We start from the raw sequence: 25,318 nt of genomic DNA, 5'->3' as shown, positions 1-25,318 counted from the left end.
ATCGATGCCAGCTCCCTGCCCACTGCGGATCACGGTGCTGGGGGCTGCAGCTTCCCGATGTCCCCGGGGAGCCAGGTAGTCAGAAATTACAGCTCTGCTGAGAGCAAGGTGCCGTGCTGGTACCTGTGGTTCACCTCAGCAATAACATAAAGATCCAAAGATAGTGTTTGGGGAAGAGGGCAATCTCATACACTTTAGGACAATCTTGTGCATGTTTCATGAGTTAGATGAAAAGCTGGGATTCTTTGTACGTTGAAAACAAATACAACCTGAGCATCTGATTTTTCTCTTCATTATTTGTGATTTTTCACCCATGTTATTCTGTTGTAGATCAATTAAAATTATCTCCCTGTAAACTGAGGAGGAATGTGAAGGACTTGGACTGAGCTTTAGTTTGGCATTTTCTGCTCATTTTCGCTCACGCTGCTGATTCTTCCCTAGGCGTGTCCTTGGCGGTATGGAGTCTCGCTGCCAGCTTTGGCCATGGGCATTATTTGTTCTCCTGGGTAAGGCTCACCATACAGTTCTTCTAAAAGGATATGGGGGAAGCTGACTAAGTAGAAACACTGCGAATGTAAGCTTTGTATTAGTAGCAGCGTTGTGGCAGCAGCTGGGAGACCGGTATTTGATAATAGTGCTGGTGTTTGGCAAAAGGCTGCTCTCTGTCCTGAGCAACCGGCTATAGGTAAACAGGGAACACCAAACGGGGCTGTTCAGTGTGGTGGGCGGGGAGCTGAGCATCCCTGCAGCCCAAACACTGGGCAAAGACGACTTTTAGAAATAACTGTTAGTATAAAGCACTTTAAAAGTGCCTTTTTCGTATTAAAAATAAAGGTAATTCAGGGGCAAAATACCTTTCTCCTTTTTGGGATGTGCGTTTTGTAGGTTTGTCCCATGCGTGACCTCGTAGTTGGTCTGTTGCAGAAAACAGCAGACATGCTGGTTGATGACTGTGTGCCACCCTGACACAACCCCAAGTCCTGTTTCCCTGCTCTTCCAGCTGCCCCGCGGCTGCTGGGCGCGCAGCGAGCCTGCTCCCAGGGAGCCTGCTACCCCCCCGCCGGAGACCTCCTGCTGGGACGAGCCCATCACCTGCGAGCCTCCTCCACCTGTGGCCTCACCAAGCCCGAGACCTACTGCACGCCCCACGGAGAGGTACGTTCACCTCCCCGCTCCTAAACCTTACATAGGGATGCTAATGCCTTTACCTGTCCTATCCTTCCCACCTTTTGCAGTGTTTAGGTATTTACCCCCCTTCCAACCATGTTGGGTCGTTGCACCATCTGTGGTGTCCCCTCGAGCCCATCTCTACCATCCCCGTGGTCAAGAAGAGGAGCTGAGCACAAACGCAGTGGCAGGGAAAGGGCAGCAAAGCTCTGGCATGAAGGCACTGGAGGCAGAACGGAAGCTTTTGCATCCAAAATATCCCAAGCTTCCTATCCCTGGACTTTTTAGTTAAAACTAAACTCATATTTCACTTGTCAAAAATGGGAACATTTCAAGTCTTTCACAAAGACTTGGAAAAGCTTCTGAACCAAACAACTGTTTTCAATTACGCTGGTTGTGTGGGGGCAGGAGGATAACGTTTCAGCCAGCTGCGGATTCCCAGGCTCCAAAGCTGCCATCAAATCAGAGTAAGAGTTTAAGGATAAGTCTGCCTGAGCACAGAGCTGAAAACGCTACAGGGGTGATGTCCCTGACCTGAGCATTTCCTAAAGCCTTTCTCTGTCGGTCTGGCAATGTTAACCCCGTAACTGCCTTGGGAGGAGCTCGAAAGGGAGTGGGTTCAACGCAGGACAGGCAAAAAGGGTCTTGGAAGAGATGCTTGAGAGGAAAGGAAATGGCAGACCTCTGGTGAGGCAGTGTTTTCTGCAGAGAAATCCAGCTCCAGTGAGTCAGCGTTCTTCTGGTTTTAATTCCCCTTCAAGTTGAAGGCCAAGATGTGGCAGTAAGGGCATGTGTTACAGAGCCGGTGTTCTCACTGGGCTGGAGAGATTTTCGCTCCTCTGTGGGCTCAGGGATGGCTGGGAGCTGCTGGCTGGTGTGGAACTGGGGCAGCTCCCTGGCCCGGATGGGTATGGGCATCACGTCCTGGATGCTGGGCTGGCTGCAGCATCTGTCCTTTGTCAGGTCGTTTTCCAGGCTGACAGTTGCGGTCAGGCATTTCCTCTGTTCAGGCTCCCACTTGGTTTTTTTGGAGCTGTTTTGCCGCTCCCAGGGAGCGGGGCTGTTTGTTCGCCTCCCCAGCAAAACCCCGCTGCTTCTCAAGGGTGCTGTGGCCCATGGACAGAAAAAAAAGCAAGCAATTATTTCTGCTCTGGCTTAATTTTTTTTTTCTTCCTGATTTCTGTTTATACTTGAGGAAATTTGTACATAAATGCACTTCTGAAATCTTTACTTAATGTTGACTTTTGAACAGTGACTTGCTTGAGGAGGAAGCTTGTACTATGGGAAGCGAGTGTCTGCAAAACCTTCATTGAGCTGGTTGTCCTCATACCAGCTGGAGTGGGCTCATTATTCCCTTTGCCTGACCTTGAGAGATCGCTCTGAAGGCCTCCAGTTGTGATCCTCTGTGTCACTTGTAATCTTTGAAGTGGAGACTGTGGATGTCTCTGATGGCTGTGATATACCTTGGGCAGAAACGATCCATTCGGTGCAGAATGGGGAGTGAGGTCTCGTGGCGGTACTGCGGAGGAAGGCAGACAGCAAGATTGCAGCAGTCTCTTCTAGTCTTCAAGTCCCTAAACTATTCAGTTTTCATATTCCTTGTACCTTGCCTTACAAGTACCAGGGTTAAAAGGGATACGGAACAATTAACACTCATGTTAAGTTGGATTCTCCAATTCCAGCTTTGGGAAAGGGGTCTTTGCTTTCTTGCTGCCTTACATATACGTGATCCTTTCCTTTACTGAAATGAGACATGTGTCGTTACTGCTAGCAAATTCCTTAAAGACCCTTATTTCTGTTCTGTAGCTGTAATGGCTAGTGGAAGTTATAAGTATACTAGCTCCTATCTTTGCAGGAGAAATCCCTGTGCCATGAGCATTTCCTAATTTTTTCCTCCCTTTTTCTACTTCCCTAATTTAAGCAAAAATTCATCCCCTGAACTCAATTTTCTTATTCCCATCCCATAAAAAGTAAGCACATTTATTTTATTGACTCTTACGACTTCTTTTTTGGTTACAAGTCTTGCTCTTGTTTTGTTGCCAAATAGGTACAAATTTGGAGTCTGTTTTGCAATCTCAGCAGAGGGCATGGGATGAGGGGTTGCTCTCGCTGGCTGCCGGTGCGCTCGTGCCAGCTGGCGGGCACACGCTGTCTGGCCCCTGCCGGCCCACGCTGGCCCCAGGGCGCTCTTTTGCAATTCTGGTGGGTCACTCGCTGTGGGCATCGATTTCAGCCTCTGCTCCATTGTCTGCTCCGGCTCCAAATCCCTCTAACCTTTATACTTTGCACTACTGGTTGCTCCATTCCTTGGCTGTAGGCTCAGTCTAGTGAAATCCAGGAGGAACACTCAGCATTGCCATTTATAGCGCAGGGAACTGCCGGGATGATTAGAAAAGTGATGGGGGGTGGAAACCAGGCAGACCAATGGTCTGGCTTGGAAATCACTTAGCGCTTGGGAAATGGCTGCTGGAGTCAGCAGGGAAAGTAACAGCAAGAGGGAAACTGAAAATAAAATAAAAAAATAAGTGAGCATGGATTTGGTGTCGTAAAGGCGCTGATGTGTGTGGACAGACTCTCATTGACCGAGGTGTGATTCAAGGCCCAGTTAACTCATCTCTTTAAATGCTAAGTATAGCGCTTTGATAGGAATATGGAGCAGCTCGCGCGCCTAGCTGTAGCCAAGGGAAGGCACGGTGTGGCTTTCGCGTGGATTAGCAGGTTCCCGGTCCCCTCGCCCGGCCTGGCCCTTCCAAGTGACAGCACGAGGGCTGCGCACGCCTTCGGCTCTTTGCCTCGCGGCTGGAAGCGGCGGCACCTGTGTCGTGGCGTGTTCGTGCCCAGCAAGATCAACACTTCTCTGGAGGGAGGGAGAGCACTTCTTTCCTCTGGGCTTGTGCAGTGCTTTCAGCATAAAGGCGTATTCAGAACTAGAAAATAGCTACAGACTTTTCGGGATGTTTTATTCATTTTGAAGAGTACCCAAAGCACCCTGTGCATCGCTGTGAACTCTTTTGCCAAAGAATAGGCAAAACAGGAATGAAGCCGGGTGTCCTTGTGCTTGTGTTGCTGCTCTGCATCCTGCAGCGGAGCACTTTGTGTGTGTGGTGACTACGTGGTCCTCACGCCCCGACCCTGGGAGACTTTGGATATTAAAATGTTGTTTGCATAAGGTCAGGGACCAAGATTTTCCGCCTGCTCTCACCTGCTTTTCGTGGGCTCTTGGTGGATATGAGCAACCAAGGGTGGGAAGTCACCTTTATCACCCCTTGTGTCATGGTGACATGGGGTCATCCAGGCAGGAATCAAGACGAGAGGTACCGGAGAAGCCTAATCCCTGAATGAGTTGGTGGGAGGGGAGCGTGAGCCTGTCGGGCAGGAGAGCTCCTGGCGCGGCAGAGGGTTCCTGCTGCTGACGGGTGGTCGCAGCTGCCTGGCAGGGGTTGGTCCCAGGCATCTCTCCCTGTGGTGCCTCAGCACTGTCTTTGGCTGCTTCCAAAAATACAGGCCAATGTCTGCGAAACAGAATACGTGCGAGAGTAATGCTTCTGTCTGCCTTATTGCTACCGTCTGATGGTTACATCTGCTTGCCCACCTGCATGAGTCGGTCAGGGAGCTCGGTACTGATCCAAAACATGCTGCCTGCCGGGTGCTTCAGCGGGCCCTGGGCGTGTTGGAGCAGGGGAGAGCATGCTGAAAAGCTGCTGTGCTTCCCAGCTTATTTGCTTTCCAGACCCATGTCATCAGTCAAACTCAAGTCTTTTACAGAGAAAAATGCATCCACAAAATCGTGAAATAATTGTGGTCGGATGGGGCTGCAGGAAATCCAACCCCCTGCTCAAAGCAGGGCTTCTAGTTTTGGGTATTGCTTCATAATGTTCAGGGTTTGCAGCGCATAATTTGTATTCTAGACCTGTTGAAGGTAATATGGGGCTGCTCTGTGCTTATCTCATCTTATTCTGGCATTCAGACACACCCTGCCCTTTGCTGCAGGGATATGTCCCTACCTGTAGTGAATGTGCCGAAGAAAAAGCCTATTTCCCATTACTTTTTTTTCCTCCTCCACCTCCCTCCTCTGTATCTTCTTTTGCCACATGACTGCAAATTGACACATATGCTGGGAGACATCACGTCATTCCCTCGCAGACAAGTTGCAGAGGCAGCAGGACCCCGGCGATGCGTGCGGGGTGCGGAGATAAGCTGGTGCAGTATGGGTTTTGCAGACTGTCATGCTGGCAGATTTTAAACGAAGTTTCACAGAGGGGAGATGATGTGAGAACAGATGGGGTGAGGAAAACAGGCACCCACGTGCTTGCTTTTAAGCAAGAGAAATGAACTTCATTTCCTGAGCCCCCTTACCTAGGATGTTTGTCCAGCTTGTGTCTTCTCCCCCATCTCTGCTGTCGCCTCTGAATTTGAGGGTCACTGGTAAAACCAAGCTGAGGGTCAGAGCCCTCTGTTTGCGTTTTGAGCGTAACCTCAGAGCTCACTTCCCAGTGTCACTTCTGACTGGCCAAGCAAGGATGTGACATTAGATGTTATGGCTAAGAGATAGATCTATGTTTCAGAACTGAAGCACGGTCCAGTTTAGAAATACCGGTTGCTCACTTAGAAGTTTAACCACGCCGACATAACCATGGGTAACTTCTATCATGTTTTCCCATGGAGAATGTATAGAGTACTTCACAGGCAAGATGAGCCCGGCTCCGCAAGCCTGGCATAGCGATGTCCTACAGCTAGCGTTAACAGGGAATGAAAATGGGTTGGAATAGAGAATTGCATAACTTGGCGTTAACAGGTGCCTTTGTTCCTGAGGTAATTTATTCTTGCTGTCCACCCTATTTCTCAATAACTCTCAGTCTCTCTGTATACATATAAATTCCCACTGCCTTCCAGATTGTCCCCAAATAAACTTGGAACAGTAATTACTGTCCCTATACAATATTAATTGTGCAAGACCACGCAAGGCTCTCATATGGGAGGCTGCGTGCCAGGAGCCGGCTGACACAGTGCCTCTCGCTGACACGGGGCTGGGTTAAACGCAGGACCACCAAGGTCCCCGCAGCTATGAAAGGTCTTCATTTCATGACTGGAGAGAAGCAGCTTCCCATTTTTGCTGATGAATAACTTCAGTTTATTTTGGGTTGTGCACCTATGCCAGGAGGTTTTATTTCAAGAACTCTCTACTCATATTAAAATGGCAGCTAGAGCTACTTAAAATACTTTGGTCTGGGTCCATCAGCTTAAAATGGTTTGCGGCTTTCTGCCCCTGCGTGAGCAACCGGTTCACAAGGTCAGAGCAGGAGGGGAGGAGCAAAAACCCGCAGCAGAGCTGCGGAGAGCGCACGGCCGAGGGCTGGGTCTGCGCCCGCGTCCCTGCACGCACCGCGCAGAAGTGTCCCAGGTGCATGATGTAATATTCAGGCATTTTTACAATACCTGGTTGTTTGTCTACATGGATTTTTTTTTTTCGCCTCCGTTTATTTCTAAAACATGAATCTGTTTATTCTCAACACGCTAGCTTTTCCTCTAAAACGACTGCCTTCAGAATTACCGTTCAAAAGGCTGGAAGGATTTCCTTTAATCCCTGAAGCTCCATAACCTGTATTTGGGGTGCCTCTTAAGAGCAGCTTGGAGGCACAGAGGGGCGGTTCGTGGTTTCCATGCAGACCTACGACTTCTTTGCCTTCCTATAGGTCTTTTCAGCCCCACATCCCGTACCTTCTCAAACACCTACCGATTCTCTCTTGCTGCAGTCGCGCAGGGGCCGGGGCCTTTGGTGCCTGGCGGGGAGGGGACGATGTGCTGGGGCTGCCCCAGGGCTCGGTGACCCAGCTCAGACCCCGACGGCTCCATTTCCAATTGGCACGTACTCCCGCAGCCCTGGTCTGTTCCTGGCAAGCCCAGCTCTGAGGCACCTACCGACTCTGTTGCTATGCTGGTAAAAAAAGAAGGGGAGAGCTGGGGAAAGGTGTGCGCTTGGTGAATCTCCCCTCAGCCCGGTGCTGGACTGTCATTTTTGATAATTCCCTCTGTCCTGAGGAACTTTGAGACACATAGTCACAGTCAGTAACAGCAAATCCTCCTGTTGTGCAATAGAGGGGTTTCACAATTTGATCCAAGGACGTGAAATAAATTTTGCTTCCAGTGTTAATTTTAGCCTTAATTAAAAAGCTGGGGGGAAAAAAAAAAAAGGGAAAGATTTTTGCACCGAGCACAGCCCCCGGGCTGCATGGGGAGGGTCTGTCTCACACAGACAGTTTGAGCTTCTTTTTAACTTATCACTGCATTTTAAGTGTGGTTGCAGCTTCATCTTGCGTTGTAGCTACTAGAAGGCTGTTGTGTCTCTGGCTGTGTGAATGGTCTAATAAGTATGCATGAATCGCTCCTAATGAATACTTTAGCCGAGATTAACCTTTCCCCTTGCAGAAAGCCTTCCTTCTGCCTTTGCTAATCACAGTCAGAACTGTTGTGAAGTTTAATCATTATTGGGAATTGTGCACTAGATTATTTCTGTGGATAATTCCTGTAGCTTCCTGACAATTTGCTGCTAGTAGTCATTATCTGAAATGAGTTCTTCTGCCTGGTCCTGATTATATTATTTCTGATTCTTACTGACAGAGCCAGGAGGAGTTGGTAGAGCCAGGGAAATTGCATGATTATATATTTTGAATTCTCTGTTTGCTTACTCTGCAATATTGTTATAAATATTGTAGTTAGCCAACTCCTGTTCTGGAGTATTTATAGACAGAGAACATAAAGACTGTGGAAAATATTATGAAAACAGATCAGTTTTAAGTGAGGATCTCTCCTCAATGTCTGCCCAACTGCTGAAAGGTTCCCAGGTCTGGGGGCAGGGCAGAGGCCGGTCTGGGCTTTGTTAGGAACCAAACCGACCCATGATCCGAGCTCACGTCTGTCTGCTGCTGCCCGGCCACCTCGCCGCGTGGCATCTGCTCCCCGGTGTCAGCACGGCCGGGCAGCTTTGCAACTGGTGTGGTCCCAGTTAGTGCTTTCTGTTCAAAGTCAGCCTATGCCTTGTGTGATTTAGTGTGAGAGCAAGCAAAAAGGTAACTCTGGACAGAGTTTTCCCTGATTTTTTTCTTTAAATTAAAAAAAAAAGGTAGATTTTATGAAGCCAAGTCCTTTTTTGTAGAAATAAGAGACTTGGCTGACTTAGGTGAGCCTGTTTCAGGAGTAAGGAAATATGGGGAAACCAGAAATCTTGGTGCTGCCGTGCCCCCCCGACCACCATCTCCTGCTGCCTTTCCCCAGCTCATGTGTAGGGTCGTGTTTGGGTTAGAATCGGCTCATTTGTTTAAGTATCGGATGGGGAGATTTTAGCACAGAGGTGGATATAAAGTGCTTGTCACTTGTCACCCGATGTCTCTGCTCTGTCATGGAAAGCTGATCTCATCACTGGGGTCCCAAACATGCCCATGCCTCTGCTGTCACCTTACGCCACCCCAGGGACCGCAGCCCTCGCAGCGGGGTATCTCGTTGCCTTCCCAGTGTCAGCTGGGGGACCTTGTACCAGACACACTCCCCTCCTCTCCCCCAAACGCGCTTTCCTCCCAGGACGACCTTTCCGAGCCGTCCTGCCCCGTGCCGCCAGGGCCAGCGCCTGCCATCGCTGGCACACACTGTTCTTAATCTTCCCCAATTTCTCGGGCTTTGGGATGTGTGCCTGTGAAGCGTGTGTCCTGCTGCTCCGTTTGGGAGGCCACTTTACTGCTCGGGCCACTGACAACTTCAATTTCTAGCTGAAATGTTTCACACCATTTTTGCTTTTGGGACAGCGTTATTGGCAGCCCCTGGTGTTTGCTCCACTCTGAGCGTGGTCGGTACCGAGTGCTTCGGACGGGGCCTCGCCGGTGCCCCGTGGGATGCTGCTGCGGGCTCGGTCATCACCTGCTGCTTTAACATCCCTCTGGGACCTGCCCTTCCCCGCCTTGGCCTCACCTGGGTGTCTCCCCCCACTTTGCGGTGGCCCTCGCCCAGCCTGCTTGCCCACCCCGTGCCCACCTCTCCTCTTGGCCCATGTCCGGACCTTCCCCACTCCCCGTCTCTTGCTCAATCTTCTTCCTGCTGCTTTCCACACATTTCTGAGCCTACTCATGTGCCGCACGCGCCCAGCGGCCCCGTGTTAGTGGCTGCACAGAGCGTTGCTTGGTTAGTCAAAATTTGGGTATTTGTTTGCTCCTCGGGGACCCTGTTTTTTCCCGTTCCTGCGTTCCCCGTGCTACATCTCTGTTTGCTCCTTGAATTACTTGCTCAAGTGAAGGGCTGAACTTTGAGCTGCTCGACTTCCCACCCGCTGACTTCTCACCCGCTGAGCTGTTTGCTCCCGCTCTGCTCCCAGGGGAGAGCCCAGGGGGGCCGAGCATCGCCCGGGGCCTTTGGAGGCGAGAGAAAGGCCTTTCTGTTCACCCGGACAAACAGCCCCTCAGCTGCGTGGAAAAGGCAAACTGCTCCTGAAAAGCTGCAGAGAGCTTTCTATCAGGCGTTGTCATTGTGGAAAACGGGGTTTGCTTAAAAAAAGGCACTTTTGATGGTTTGCCAAAAACATTTCAGTTGAAAGCATTTTCATTTTAGTTTTTCGTCCATAAGACCATGAGTTGTGTTTTTTAATGGGGTGTGAAGGGGACCACTTGAGTCCTGCATATCATTAGTCTTATTGATCGTGGTTCTTCAGATCTCTAATAAACCAGCTTTACTGATGCCATTTGTTCCTCGGTGAGTCCACGCTGCACTTGGGCCCCTCGCCTCCGGGGTCTGCAGCGGGGTCTTTTCCTCCGGCCGAGCCGGGACGGTCGCTTCCACCCGCCCTTTCTCTTCCAGTGGAGCATGAGATGCTGCAGGTGCGACTCGCGGCTGCCGCACGCCTACAACGGCCACCGCGTGGAGAACGTCCTGTCCTCCGCCGGGCACCCGCGCTGGTGGCAGTCCCAGAGCGGTGAGTACCGGCTGGGCGTGTTGGGGTCCCCCCGGGACACCGCAGCTCCGGGCCGCCGGCAGTGAGGGGAAGAGGAGGAGGTGTTGAGTTCAATAGACTGGAAGGAAAGAAGGAAATAAGTGACTTGGCTCAGGCAGCCAAGTGGTTTATTCTCCTGAAGTCCGCGGTCTGCACCTCTGAAGCTGCCTCTCTGTGCCCGCAGGCATCGAGCGCGTCTCTTTGCAGCTGGACCTGGACCAGACATTCCAGCTCAGCAGCATCCTGCTTCACTTCAGGGTTCGTGTGCAGCAGCTCTGCTTGCGAGGAGGTCACAGATGACGGTGGCTGGGCGCCGCTGGCTCTCCGCGAGATGTGGGGATGTCAGTGCGCAGCTCCCTCCGGGCTCCTGACAGGATGCACTCCAGGGTCCCCATCCCTCCTCTTTCCCTGTTTTTCACGGACATTCCCCTGGGCGTTTGGGGGGAGCAGAGCAGGGTGGTGGGTTCCCATCCCCCCACTGTCTGCCGAAAAATCTCCTTGGTGCAGATGTGTACTTTGTGGCTGCAGCAGGGCTGGCCGAGGGGCGGGAGGGGACCCAGAAGTTGTGGTAACCTGCAGGGGAGGGGAGTGCTCCAGCAGCCTGCGGAGACCTGAGCCTGGAGGGAGGGCGGGAGCCGTCCGGGGTGTGCCGTGTTACAGATGTGCCTCTCTCCCCGCTCTGCAGTCGCCGCTGCCCGCTGCAATGCTGATTGAGCGCTCCACCGACTTCGGCAAGACCTGGGAGGTGTACCGGTACCTGGCCTCCGACTGCGCCGCCGCCTTCCCTGGCGTCCCCCGGGGTTCCCCCGAGAGCTGGCAGGACGCTCGGTGCCAGGCGCTGCAGGGGTACCCTTTGCATGGGGGCAAGGTAGGATTTGTGGGGTTTTGTGGCAGGGACTCCCACACGTGCCCGTTCCCCCCGCTGTGACCCTGGGCTCGGGGCGGGTGGCCTGCACAACGCTGCAGAAACATGTGGTGGCCTGGAAGTCTTTTACACGTCTTACACCTGGCGAGGGATGGAGCCCGTGGACATCCAGCACTGCTGAGGGGAGTCCTCGGGAGGATTCCTGCTCCTCTGGGAGGAAAGCCCTCGCTGCTTTGTGACAATCGAGGTGTTATGTTTGGTGGTCTTGCAAAATCCTCTGCAACTCTGAAGTCTTTTTCCTGTGTTTAGTGATGTTCTGCAGAGGCAGGTCCAGAGCACGTGCTGCCCAGAGCATGAGAAGAAAGCACCTTGTGTTTCCTGCTTTTTAACTTTTTTTTTTTTCCTTCTAAGGTGAAATTCAGTGTCCAAGACCTGGCATCTACCATCACTACCTCTTACAGCCAGACCATCGATAGTAAGTGACTGACCTCTTTCGTATCTGAGAAAGGGAGAAGAGGGGGTGATGCACCTCATGGTTCTTCCTACACGTGATGGAGAGCACTGAGCTGGGGTAACCCTGCGGAGAGCAGGTCCTCTGCAAACAGGGCCTTGAGCTGCATGTTAAACTGCTGCCCTGGTGCCTCCAAGGTGTCAAGGGGCAGCGTTTGGTCTTTGCTGATGACTCAGTTGCTGCGCTTCATGCTGATGCCTCTGTCTCTTGCTCCGAGCCCTCCACGCGAATCGCAGTGCACCTCTGCAGCCGGTGCCTGCTGCCCCCTCACACTTCTCCTCGGTCCCCAACAGAGCTGGGGCAGTTCACCAACCTGCGGATCAACTTCACCGAGCTCCCCCACATTGCGCGCCAGGGCTACCACTCGCCCAGCACCTTCTATGCCGTGACGGAGATGCGGGTGCTGGGGAGCTGCTTCTGCCATGGACACGCCGACCGCTGCGCCCCTTTGGGAGACCCAGACGCCACGGTGAGTGTCGGGGCGAAGCGAAAAGCCTAAAAATGAGCTCTGTGGTGTCAGGCTCTACCACACACCCAGGAGTGCTCCTTGGGAGACCTTGGCTGGGATGACCAGGGAGTCTTTCCCCTGGCCAGAGGCTGCTCGTAACCAGGGGAAGCGATGCCCCATTTTCCCTGCAGCAATGGGGTGGTAAACCCCCACGTAAACCCTTTTTGTGTTGGGAAGAAGGTGGAGGGGCTTTGTAAGGCGTTAGGAAGCTCAGTGCTGCGGGAGGTTGTGCTCTGGGGGGAACTGCTCCTGCCAGCACTGGGTTTCTCAGTTGGGTGGGGGACACGCAGAAGGTTTCAGTAGGCTTCTTCATGCTCAGGAGGATGTGCCAGTGCGGGTTGTTTGCTGTGGGATTTTCTTGTCCCCAGCTTATGGTTGTCTGCTTTGCCTTGAGCATGGTTGTCCTCGGGTAGGTGGTGGAGGTGGTGGGAATCGCCCTGTTGCTGCGAGCGAGGAGCAGCCTGTCCCTGGTGCTGCAGCAGCCCTGTCTGGGTGCTGGAGCTTCATCTCTGCGCAGGGAATGGGGGCTGCGTGGGGGCAGGAGCAGGCCAGGCACGTGCCGGACAGGTGTCAGAAGGATGAAGCTCTGAACCGAACAGCTACCGTCCAGGAGGGGTAAAGCGTTGTCTCTGCAGCAGGTCCACGGGCACTGCGTGTGTCAGCACAACACCGCCGGTCCCAACTGCGATCGCTGCGCCGCCCTCTACAACAACCGGCCGTGGGCACCCGCAGAGGACGACGATCCCCACGAGTGCCAGAGTACGGCGAGTGCCTTTCCCCTCTCCTCTTCCTGAGGCCTTTCCTAAATCCCAGCTGTGAGTGACGGGAGCGGGAGCGAGCTCCGAGACCTTTTACTGGGACACTTTGGGGGGCTGGATGTTAACACGGGTGTCTCTGCGAAAGGTGCCCCCGACACGCTTGCACGCTGGGCTTTGCTCCGCAGGGCTGTGGCCGGGCGATGCCGGCTCACGGGCTGCACCAGCGCTCGGCCACGCTGTCCGACTGGTGCCAGTTTCATCCTGGGGCGGTTAGCGGGTGTCCCCGTGTCACGCAGGGGACTCGGGCACCCCCTAGTGCCGGAGCTGCCGCTGCCGGAGGAGTTTGCACGGTTGCAGCACTAGCTGGGCTGTTTTGTTGGGGTTTTTTAGGGTGCAACTGCAATGGTCACTCGACCTCATGCCGCTTTGACCCGGAGCTGTACCGCGCCAGCGGAGGGGCGAGCGGGGGCGTCTGTGACGACTGCCAGCACAACACCGAAGGCAACAACTGTGAGCGCTGCAAAACTAACTATTTTCGCAACGAGCGGCAGGATCTTGCCCATCCCGAAGCCTGTCTGCGTGAGTGCCTGGTTACCCCACATGGCACCTTCCCTGGACCCCCCCGTCCGCCCCTCGTGCCCTTAGCAATGCAGTTTCTTGCACGTTTCCAGCCTGCGAGTGCGACCCGGACGGCACCATGCCGGGCTCCATCTGCGACCCGCTGACCGGGCGCTGTGTCTGCAAGGAGAACGTCCAGGGGGACCGCTGCCACCTCTGCAAGCCGGGGTTCGCCCAGCTGGCCAACGCCAATCCCATGGGGTGCCGCAGTGAGTACACCCCGAGGCATCCCGGGGTGCTCCCACCCCACCTCTGCACTCAGCATCCTCAGTGGCTCTGGAAGGGACCTGGTTCCCAGCCAGTTTTGATTTGGGGTTTCCAAGCCAAAGGCCCGTTTTGCAAAGTCTTACAAAACCTCCTTGCTCAGGCTGTGGCTTGTCTCAGGTATAAGTTAGGCAAAAAGCAGAGCGAAAGCGGAGTTTGGGGCGTGTGTAAGGCTGTGTGCCCTTCCCGAGTGCCTCCCCGGGTGCGCAGGGCTCGGGAAGCCGCGGGGGATGCCGGAGGCGATGCCGTGCAGGCGAGCGGGGCTGTGCGCAGCAGAGGGCAGCCGTGGCTCGGGTCAGCATCGCGTGTGCGGCTGGGCTGGAGGGATGCCGAGGCCTCCTGGGCTGCTGAGTCCTGCTGCAGCGCTTGAAGGGACAGGGCGGTGTTTAGAGCAGGGGTGCGGGTCCCTTCTGCCCAGCTCAGGTATGAAGGGAGAGATAGGAGAGCTTGTCTTTGGGTGGCTGTAAGGTTCTTCTGTGGACCTGGTTTCGTGGGAAGCCGGGCTGGTGCTCTGCACCCGTTTTTAATATGAGAAAACCCTCTCTGTTTCAGGATGCACCTGCAATGCGCTGGGAACGCGGCAGGACATGCCCTGTGACGACGAGACGGGGCGGTGCTTCTGCTTGCCCAACGTGGCGGGGAACGACTGCGACCAGTGTGCGGCCGAGCACTGGGAGATGGGGAGCGGCCAGGGCTGCCGGCCCTGCGGCTGCCACCCACACGGCTCCCGCAGCCCCCACTGCAACCAGGTACCGCCCAGCCCACCCTGAGCTCCCTTAGGGCAGATTCAGCATATTTCAGCAATATTTCTTTTTCATTTCCCTGCCTTCTTTCATGCATGCACCTGCAAACTTGCTCTCACTTTCTCCTTTCCCAACTCTGCAAACGCTGCTTGAGGGGCTGCCCGAGGGCAGTGAGGGGGTCGAGCTGCACAGCTGAGAGTGCCACCGCCAACGGAGCCGTGTCCCCGCTGGGCAGCACCGCGCTGGGGGTCGCTCAGAGCATCAAAAGCAACTGTTGGGTGGCTCCGTTGTCCTGTCCCGTCCGTGGGAGCCTCCACAAAAGGGCCGTGCATTCCCTAGCGCATCCTACTCTTATTTTCCTTTTCCTATTTCCTAGAAAACACTATGACAGGCTATTCAGTAAAATGAAAGAAAGTGGTAATTATCGAGGCAAGATTAAGCCATTTTAAAAGGCCTGATATTTAACGAGGAGGTCCTAATAAGAGATCTTCCTGCAGGCGAGGCAAGTTAATTATCCTCATTTGTCAAAGAAAAGCACGTGTGTCACTTCAGGCTTAAGAGACAACTGGGAAAATGTAAAAAAAAACCCATGACAAATTCTAAGACCCAAAGGTAGGTCCCAAACAAGCTAGTGCAGGGAAGAGACCTGAGTGGCAAACCGGCTGCTTGTGGACAATTCCTTTGTCTTTGAAACAAAGCTTAAAACTCTGCTTTGCAATGCTTGGGCTGTTTGGAGACTGTTTGCAGCGCCATGGCTGAGCCTGCAGCCCGGCAGGAGCAGCGCGGGCACGTCCTGGGACACCGGCTGGGTAGAGAAGATTGTCCGTGTGCTGGCTTTAGTGCTCAAGAGCAGTCGAGGCAGGGCTTTCCCAGGCAAGAGTCCAGAGCCGGGTCTCCCTGATGTATTTCTCTTCCCTCAGTTCACAGGACAGTGTCCGTGCAGAGAAGGCTTCACGGGACGGACGTGCTCTGCCACGCAGGAGCAGGGTTGCCCAGACAGACACTACGGAGATGTCCGGGTAGGGTGCACAGGTAGGGAGCATCCATTTTGTTTTGGCTTGGCGTTGCTTAGCACTGTGAAATCACAGGTTATCTGGGAAAGAGCACCTGGCCCGTGTCCTGACATCAGTGTTTCCCATACTATTTTGCAAGGGAAATTTCCTCTCTGGAACAGCTTCCTAGTTAATCCCTGTTGCTCTCCCCTATCCCCACCTCCAGGTATCCACCAGTCCCCTCCCAGCAGCCTTGGGCGAGACCCTGGGCCGTGCCAGTCTGGCCCTGCAGGGTCAGGGGCCGGGTGAGCAGCTGGGCTTGGGGGCTCTTCCCGTTCCTCTGCCTGTGCCACCTCCTTCCCGATGCTGCAGGGGCTGACGGGTGGGCTTGGACTTCAGATTGTTGGCATCCCATTAACAGGGTCGGATTTTATGTGTATATGTATATATATAAAAATTTTTTTTTCCTCCCTTTTGGTGGGCTTCACCTCTATATCTCTCCACCTTTCCATCCCTCAGAGTGTGACTGCGACTTCCAGGGCACGGAGGACGTGGGGTGCGACAGGACCACGGGCCAGTGCCTCTGCCGCCCGGGTGTCATGGGCTCCCGCTGCGACCAGTGCCAGCGGGGCCACTGCAGCACCTACCCCGGCTGCGAGCTGTGCCACCCCTGCTTCCGCGCCTACGACGGGGACATCCAGCGCCTGCGCCTGCGCCAGGCTGGCCTCGGCAACTCCACCTCACGGCTGCCCCGCGGGAGCGGGGGCTCCCGCTTCGGCCCCCGCCTCTCGCAGGCGGAGGGCAACGTGCAGCAGGCGCAGAGCATCCTCGGCCGCTCTTCCGTGACAGAGCAGAGCCTGGCCCAGGTGGGCAGCGCGCTCGCTGCGATCAGGTGAGGGATGGATGCTGCTAACGGGGTGCATCCCTTAGCCAGGAGGGGATGCTGGCTTTCTTCTGTGTGCTCACTCCACTTGTCACACCGAGCCGCTTGGACGTGTTCTGCTTTGTTTCTGTAACTGAAAATCTTGCTCCGTTCACGCGGTGACCAGGGATGCAAGAGAGCAGCGCTTCCACGCATGCCCGTCCTGTGCAAAATGTTGCAAAGCAGGAGGCAGGGGACAGGCTCTGGGCGGTGGGCGTCTTGCCTGGCCCCTGCGAGCTGTAGCCCAGCCCCACCCTCTGCTGCCTCTGCAAACCTGCGAGGCCATGGCGTGTCCTCGGCTGCCAGCTCTCTGGGCTCAGAAGTGCCTCTTCACCGGGTGTTGGCAGCATCCCAGCACGAGAGCACCCTGCTCTGTCTACAGGTGCTTTGCTCTCTACTTGAATTCACGTTTTCTGCTTTTTCTCTCCCAGAGAACAGGTTCAAGATATAAACCCTGACCTTCGTTTTCTGGATGAGACTGCCTCTCTGTCGAGGGAGCTCGAAGCCCTCAACAGCAGCTTGCTTATCACTAACACACAGTATCAGAGCAAGAAGACCCAGTTTGAAACCAGCCGCAGCACAGATCTGTCAGGTACAGTGCTGCAGCTGTAATATCTCTTAATTTGCAGCTGTTAATTTACCTCAGTGTGACTGTGCCTGGTGGTTTCCCACTGGCTGGGCGGATGAGATGGAGTTTTTAACCTGCTGTCAGCTTAGGAACAGCAAACACATCTTCCCTCCCCAACGGGAGGGATGCTTTCTACCCAGCCTCTGGTCCATGACCCAGGATTTCATGCTATCAGGTTATTTGCTGCAGTGTTTTGGGGCTGAGCAGCTTGCTCCACGGGCACCACGTTCCCGTCCCCTGGCCAGCACAAACCCCGCTGCCGGGGTGCAGCGGGAGCAGTGGGAAGGGGGGAGCCCCACTGGGAGCGTGTCACCGAACCCGGGAGGAAGCTGAGATAATGAAGGTTGTGCACAGATGGAAGGGATGGAGGGGTGGGGAAGGGAGCCAGGTGGCTGTCAGGCACTTAGGAGAAGAGCTAATTAAGCCCTGTGATGATGCCGGTGGTAGGCTGCCATTATATCCCTGCTACAGCTAATTCTCTCCAAGCGCCTCATTGCTGCCTCCCCCTCCCCGCTGCAGCGCACGGCTCAGCCGGCTGGGGACGCGCGAGCTGCGGCCAGCGGCCGCGGCCTGGGCAGGCTCGCTCTGCACCTCGCCGTCCGAGCAGGGCTTAGGGGTCCACGTCCTGACTGCTCTCCTTCCAGGCTGTGCTGGAGGGGAATGGAGGGGCCTGCTCAGGAGCCAGGGAAAGGGCCCTGAAAGAGCCCTCTCCTGCCCCACCAAAGCCCTTCTGGGCTGCACGGAGCAAAGCCCAGGATCAGCACGTGCATGTCGTCTTGCTTTAGTTTTGTTTCAATCTTTTAGCCCCAACGCAGAGTTCAGTCCTTCAGGAAAGCTCTGTAGCTCACTGAAGGAATGGCTGAAAGGCATCTGGAAATAAAAGGAGCTTTTTCATTGTGCCATAGTGACTAATCACCCTGGCTCCCTCCTCTCTGTGCACACATCCCCTCGCAGGGTATAGTCAATGCCTTGGTTTAGGTAGCTATGCTGCATTCATGAGTCACGGAGGCATTTGTGTCATTTATCGGTTTTATTCCTGCAGGAGCCTTCAAGACAATCAGATCTGCTTACCAGACATTCACCAATGCCAGCAGCCTCGTCGCCGGCGCCTCCGGGCTGCTGGCCGAGTCCCGGGAGAGCCGCAGGAGCGCTGCGGGGCTGGAGGGGGGGCTTGCGGAGTCCACCTCCAAGCTGCTGACCCTGAAGGGCGAGATAGCCTCATCTCCCAACCTGACCCCTGTCATAAACAAGGTGAAGATACGAGGTGGTTTTATGACTTCCCACTGTGCACATCTAGTTTTCAGGAGGGCCCTGTAGTGCTCAGGAGGCAGAAGTCTCATCCTGCAGTCACGCACCTTTCCTCAAACAGTCCAGCGTGGCACAAGACAAAGTCTGTCCAGAGAGACTCGTAAATGGCATCCAAGCAACCTGCTGCTTTGGGACAGCAGTGGAGAATTGTCTGAGCATGCCTTGCCTGGGATCATGGATACCAAAGCATTGCCCACCACCCCCTCTCAAGCACGCACTTTTTCCTCCAAGGACTCTCTCATCTGTCAGTTCTTATATCTCAAAGACCCACTTAATTTCTAGATGAGGTTTCTTTTATTTCTCCTTCGCTGCTTTGTTATTGCCATGGAGATCCATTTCAGTGTTTCCTAATGCACGGTTGCTGTGGAGACCACCAACCTCCCCTCTTTGCTTTTCAGGGCACCACACGTTCCCGAGCGACCAGCCTGTGCTGGTGCTTGCACTGGCTCTGGGTTTGCGTGTGCCCCTGCTGCAGTGCGCTCTTTGGTGGGTGGTAACTCTAGAAGATGCTATGCAATTAAAACCACTGATGTCCAGGCAAGAGGGCAAGGTTTTCTCATCCAATTCTCTCTCCCAAAGCAAATGGCAAACAGTTTGGACAGCGTTCCCCTGCCACGAGGGGAAGAGTTGTTGTCCTGAGAGTAAATGAGACCTTCGCTCCATGCAGACATGCTCTGTTACTCTTCGTGAGCTGCTGGGGTTTAGCTCCTGCTTTGCTCTCATTTGTGCTCCAGCTTGGGGTGGTGAGGAGATGCAGATCTTGCGTTGCTGTCCCAGGCGTGGGCATTCAGCGCTGCTGTACTTGGAGCTTTGGCTGCCCTTCTCCGACGTAGTCACAGTCATTTGGGTGTGCCGCATGCATCGCCGGCAGCCCCGTCGGGAGGGCTGGCTCCGTCCCTGTTCCCGTGCGGAGCCCTGCAGCACGAGCGCAGCAAGTTCCCCAGCTCCCTTGGCGAGGGTCTGTCGAAACTTTGGCCCCTGTGACGTGCTGGTTTGCCTCCCCGAGAGCACCGAGGTCTCACCAGCGAGGCGAGTGCCTCACTGCCCCGCCGTTCTCTCCCTCTCCAGATCTGCGGTGGCTTCCGAGCGGAGACGTGCACGCCCGCCCGCTGCGAGGGGCCGCTCTGCCCGCGGGACAACAGCACTGCCTGCGCGGCCGGCCGCCCCTGCCGCGGCATCTTCCCGCTGTCGAGCGGGGCCCTCGCCTCGGCCGGGGAAGCCGCCAGGGAGTTTCGCAGCCTGAGCGCCCGGCTCCGGGAGACGGCGCAGCTGGTGAGTGCGGGCAGCGCTGCCTGTCCCGCGGCCGAGCCCCGCGCTCGGCCCTTCGCTGTCAAAGCGGAGCCTGGGGGGACAGCTGTGGAAAGAGTGAGCTGTGATAAAACACCCAATCTCAAACTCTGTTTGAGACTTGATCTTTTGGACAGCTGCAGAAATTCAGGAATTTTTGAGTGGGAGGCTTCCTGCTGCGTGCGTGGGTCCTGCCTCCCCCAGCACAGGAGCCACAGAGCTGAAGGCACGCGCACGGCTCTGGAAATGTCACAAGGAACTGGTCCTCCTGGTTTGGGACTAGTAGGGCAGAAGGGGTGGGGATCTGGAAGCCTCTCTGAATCCGCAGGTGTACCTGCTCTGACATTTGGTGCAATCTAGAATGTGTGTGTTAGTGCTGTTGCGCCTTCTTTCTACGGCCTCTCGGGTGCTTGCAAAGATAAAGTGAGTTTTCAAACTCATTTAAAATCCATTTCAAAGGTGTTTTAAAAAGCTAAACAGTATTGCCCCTGTTTGAGAGCTTCCTTTGCAAATCCAACCCTAAATCTTTAACATTTACAATCCTTTAAAGCCATGGCATATTAAGAATGGGCAATAGCATAATTTCAAAGCGCCTTGCCCGGTTCACTCAGAGTTGAGGTAGGGCTGCTGGGTTTCCAGGTCAAGAAGAAATGGCTCCATCGGGATATTGTTGTTTGCAGATTAAAATGACAGAGACATCTGCAAATCAGATTCAAAGCAATACTCGGCGGCTTGTGGACCAGATGAGCGTAACAAGGACCCAGATAGAGGGGGATGTTCGGCGCATCCAGCAGTTCATCCAGCAAGTCCGAAACTTCTTGTCAGGTAGCGCTCTGCAAGCTGTAAAGTATGTCTGTGCAGGTTGACTGTGCATGGAGAAAACTAACTTTTACAGTGATATTATGTATGAGAGTACAGTACAAGGGAGTCAGCTGAACAGCTCACCCCAGTTAAGCTCTCGGATATCCTGTTTGTCTGCACGTGGGTATTTATGTAGCAAAGGTAATGCACATCCTCTGAGATGGCAAGGCAGGCTTGGATAGTGTTTTCTGAAAAAAGGAGAAGACATTCAGCAGTACAAATGTCCGTGATTTTGTCAGGAGTTGCAGTTTGGCCAGCTGACTTGCTCAGGCTTGACTGTGCTGTTCAGATTGACCCAAATTAATCCTGGCTGTTTTATCTGTGTTGACTTCCCTGGGATCTCACCAGGGCAGACCCTGCCTGCTTCCTTCTGGGGACTTTTGAGGACCATTGGTGCGGTCCATGTGCACAGGGCTTTGCAGAGGGGTCTTGCAACATTCCTCCATGAACGGCTCTCAAATATTACCTCTAAAACAATGAACTGAATTAACATAAGTGGAAGGCTGTGGGGGAGGCGTCTTTTGTCTGTAGCACGGACAATGGCTTGCTTTGGGTCCCGCGCTCTGCTGCAGAGCCTCGTGCCATCTCTGGGGCTCGAGGACAAACCTGTCCCCGTGGCCAGTGCTCTTCGAGGATTTGCAGTCGGCATTGACCTGATGCAGAAAAGTTTTTACCAGCAACGCTCATTGACCAAAGCTAAACAGACAAATCTTCTCTGGAGCGGACTATTAATCAAACGAGAATTCCTCATTGTCCTATAAACCAATGAGATAACTTATTGTTCGCAGACAGATTGTAATAACATAATGAGCCTCGTGAGCATTAGCTGAGTAAGAAAATCAGGTCATTTGGTGCTGCCTGGTGTTAATGATGAGTGAAGATATTTCTGAGCTAATCGCTGGGCTAATGTCCCTTGGGCTTTGCCTGCCTCTCTGATTCCTCAGTTTTACTAACTTTTATTTGTGAAATAAAAAAAGGCTTGTCTTGAAACACAACCTTATCGGCGCAGTGAAGTCCACCTCGCTCTGCTCTGGGCTTAGCCGTGGTGTTCTCGCCACCAAATTAAAGGTATCATTTCAGTACTCTCCTGAAAGTTTTGCTGATGTGAATGAGAAGTACGTTAAATTCAAGGGGATTAAGTTCAGGGTGGATCCTGGCAGCTGTCTGAAATGAAGGGACTGTGTGTGAGAGCGTGCGTGGCTGGATGCCTGCCGTCATCCTCCCTTGCATTTGCACTCCTGCCTTTCCCCTCTCTGTTTCTGACACCGTCTGTCTGTTTGCTTTGTAGACCAGAACATGGACCCTGCCACTATCCAGGAAATCAGTGAGTCTGTTCTCTCCCTACGTCTCCCCACGGATGCTGCCGCAGTCCTGAGAAAAATGACCGAGATCCAAAATTTGGCGACTAAGCTGCAGTGCCCGGAGAGCATACTTGCCCAGACGGCCGAGGACATCGCTAAGGCCAAGCAGCTTCAGCAGGAGGCAGAACAAGCCAGGTCGGCTGGGGTTCAAGGGCTCTCGGCAGCTGAGGGTCACTCAGCCGGAGTGAGTGTGGTGGTTCTCTGTTGGGTTGAAATCTCATTCTGCTGGAGCTGTACCGACTTGCACAATATGAAGTTTTAGCCCGGGATCTTCTATGTCCGTACAGTGCCTAAAAGAATGAGTCTGCAATCTCTGCTGACACCTCCCTGGTGCCCCAATACAAATAAGAAATCTGGCTGCCAAGAGTAGATCTTGTTAGAGAGACTAGAACAAGAAGGTCTTTACCAAAAGTAATGGAGGCTTTTCTTTATCTCTTGAGTCCCTGTAATGGGAGATGGCAGGGTTGCTCTGGTATTACTTGATATTGGTGACCTATATCCTAATTGCACAAGAGAGCATGAGGAGATTAAATGGGCTATTTGTTTTCTGGGTGAAAGTTGGGAGGATTATCCCATGGTCCCTTAAAAAGTAATTACAGAGTGTCCTTGCAAATTTGGAGCATCTACTTTGTCACATGTTGACTTGCAGCAGTATCCCAGCGAGAAGGTTAGTGGGATAAGTATGTAAACTCCTTGATAGTGTCTGACACCTGCTTAACCTGCTGGAAGTGATGAGGCAAGGGAGTCTCGCTTTCTATCCCCCAACCTGAATAGTCCCACTGCGAGCAGAAAAGTGTTCATAGAAACTGCTTCAGTGGTTATTGCTTTCCCTTCAATGCTTTTTCTTGCACTACTTACACAATAAATGTTTCTAACTAGTCTAAAGGAAGGCTTTTCTCTCCCCTTCTCAGTTTGTCTCCTCTGCTTGGGGGTATGAAATGGAAGCAACACCTCTTGAAAGGAAACCTGCTGGAGTGCAGTGTGTCCAGATGTGCGGGTTTGTGGCTTTTGGGGGAGGGAGATTGCAACCTTCTCAGTAACAATCCTGCCTTGCTTCTCAAGCTTCCTTATTTAGCCTCTGCAACCTTGACTTCCAGCCCATGCAATTATCTACACTCACTCCTGGCTGTTTCCCACATTTCCCCAGGAACCGGGCGAATGCCGTGGAGGGCAACGTGGAAGAGGTGGTCGGGGATCTGCGACGAGCAAACACGGTGCTGCTGGAGGCCCGGGGTGCTATCAGGGGCTCTGGCTCTTCCCTCCGGTTCATCCAGGAGCGCGTTGATGAAGTGAGTGATGTGCGGTGACTTCCCAAATAACGTTACTGTGCCCTGCTCACTGCTCCTTTGAAACTTCCCCACTTGGTGCACCAGCGCAGCTGGGAAATGGGATCTGGTGAAGCTTTTGCTGTAAAAATCTCTTCTTTCTGCTGTGCCTCACTTGTGTGCTTCTCCAGACTCCGGTCACGATCCCTGCCGGAGCCCCCTGAGACAAGTCCCGGGGCTGCCGTGCTCAGCTGCGCAGGGAGCAGTCCCCGCTCCCTGCCGAAACCCCTGCGATGTGTCTGTCAAGCAGCGTAGCTGGCCGCTGCACAGAGTCAAAAAAAAAAAACACATTAGGAGTGGGGTTTGGATGTGATTTCCCTTCTTAACGTGGAGCACTCTGCTTTTAGATCGAGGCTGTTCTTGGTCCAGCCGAGAAGAATGTGAAGTCCATTGCAGGCCAGCTGGACGGGCTGATGGAGAGACTCTCGCGGCTGCAGCGCGGAGCGGACCAGAACCGCCTGCGGGCCACCGACGCACAGCAGACGTCTGGGGAGGCGGGCGAGCAGGCCAGGAGCGCGCAGCAGGTACCGGGCTCCGGCATGTCGGAGCTGTCCTCTGCTTCCCCGCTGTCATTAGACAGCAAAGCCAGCTGTGTCCTGGCATGTTTTTGGATGAGGTGAGGAGGTTTTCCTGTTCAGGCCACGGCTTGTGCGTTGTCGTGTCACTTCTTATTAATTTGATGCAGTATCCCACTACTGAATTTTTCCCGGACCTTTCTCAATCCTAATGCTTTTTGCTGGAAACTTATCTCTGCTGTACCTCCCGCCTGAGGCCGAGTAGCCCATACAGCTGTCAGTCAGCATCTTTCGGAGCGCATCACAAACTGTTACGCATTTGCATGACAACATCATGGCAAAGCTCTAGTGCAGTATCCATTTAATATTTAAAATGGATTCAACATTGGAAAATCCCCTTTCCCCCAGTCTGTTTGCTTGATCCTACCTGCACTGCTTATTTGCTTTTCCACAGGCTTTCGAACAAGTGAAACAAATGTACGCTGAGCTGAAGAGGAGGATGGAGCAGAGCCCGGCTCTGGGAGCGCAGGGCAGCAGGGTGCAAAGCATCGACCTGGAGGCACAGGCTCTGTTTGAGGAAACTTTGGCCATGATGCTCAGGATGGAAAGTAAGGCTCTCTGTGAACTCAATGTAATAATCTCTCGCACTGGGGAAGGGCTTTTGACTCCCAGCGGGGTGAGGGAAAGAAATTACGAGGAAGGCAACGTACGCAACGTACTTTTGGCAGTGAGTGGTGCAGATTTGGGCTGCTGGTGCTGTGCCAGTACATTTAGAATTTGCGAGGGTGCGTGGGTGACTGTGGAAGGGACGCCCTGCCTGCGATGCTGATGTGCCTCAGTTTTCCTCCATGCGCTTGCTTCCATTTTTAAGCATTCAAAAGTAATGGCTTTGTTTGGAGCAGTCGTGTTGGGGTATTTTGGGGAGGAGGCAGCGATGTTCGTTTTCCTTGCCCCACCAGAGCTATGCAGGAGGGAGGTGGAGGCTCAGCTCAACCCGCTGGGGAGGGTAACGGCCGTGATGCCTTCCCCCTGTCCGATCATCGCGTAACCCTTTCCTGCTCTCTCTCCTCAGCTTTAGAGACCGAAATTCAGGAAAGCAACAAGGCTTTGATGTCCAAGTCGGCCAGGCTGTCGGGCCTGGAGGAGCGGGTGGGAAGGATCCGGGACGCCATCAACAAGCGAGTCGCCTACTACGAGAGCTGCTCCTGAGCGAGCTGCCCGCGCTCCAACGGCATTGCCTTCCTCCTCTGCAGACACTGACTTGTGTATTTATTCCCATTTTCCGGCTGGAGTTCTCATGTAGCTAACGTCTCTATTTTTAGCAAGTTGAGTTTCCGTACCTCTGGAAAACAGCTGCACTGAGCCAAAGGAGCAACCCCTGGAGAGGGCTAACCTTGGCTGGACTGGCTAAAGCTGCCCAGTGGTTGGAGGAAAAAGGGGGAGAGACATCAATCTTCCGTTGCAAATAAAAACATCCCCAAAGCTGTTCTTTCTAGAGGGGTTTATAAACCAAGACATTATTTCTTTTTCTTGTTTTAGCCAATTCAGGCTCTTTTAGCTGAATTTCACTGTTCAAACTAAAACCCTCTTGTGGGGCCTTTTAAAACTTTTTATCTACTCTGCAGTTAATCCTTAAAACTTGCCGTGGCTTCAGTACTTCCCTCCTAGATCTTTCTTCAAAGAACCAGATCACAGAAATGGAGAATTTTATCTC

The 25,318-nt window shown here is 53.6% G+C and overlaps 1 protein-coding gene across 1 annotated transcript; it reads left to right on the top strand.

Moving 5' to 3' along the window:
* The first annotated feature begins 457 nt into the window (after positions 1-457).
* LAMB3 (laminin subunit beta 3) lies at positions 458-25,213 on the top strand. Its single transcript, XM_075174512.1, has 22 exons — positions 458-506; positions 1,001-1,155; positions 10,006-10,120; positions 10,323-10,396; positions 10,824-11,006; positions 11,415-11,478; positions 11,808-11,983; positions 12,661-12,781; positions 13,171-13,359; positions 13,452-13,607; positions 14,215-14,411; positions 15,326-15,437; positions 15,917-16,289; positions 16,751-16,911; positions 17,990-18,198; positions 19,324-19,527; positions 20,223-20,367; positions 21,692-21,899; positions 22,912-23,053; positions 23,437-23,613; positions 24,059-24,212; positions 24,677-25,213. Exons 1-22 carry the CDS (start codon positions 458-460, stop codon positions 24,811-24,813), a joined length of 3,501 nt encoding a protein of 1,166 aa, XP_075030613.1. The 3' UTR covers positions 24,814-25,213.
* The last annotated feature ends 105 nt before the right edge of the window (positions 25,214-25,318 follow it).

The sequence above is a fragment of the Calonectris borealis genome, chromosome 26 (genome assembly GCF_964195595.1).
Source record: "Calonectris borealis chromosome 26, bCalBor7.hap1.2, whole genome shotgun sequence".
Lineage (NCBI taxonomy): Eukaryota > Metazoa > Chordata > Aves > Procellariiformes > Procellariidae > Calonectris > Calonectris borealis.
This window is presented reverse-complemented; position numbering and strand designations above follow the sequence as displayed.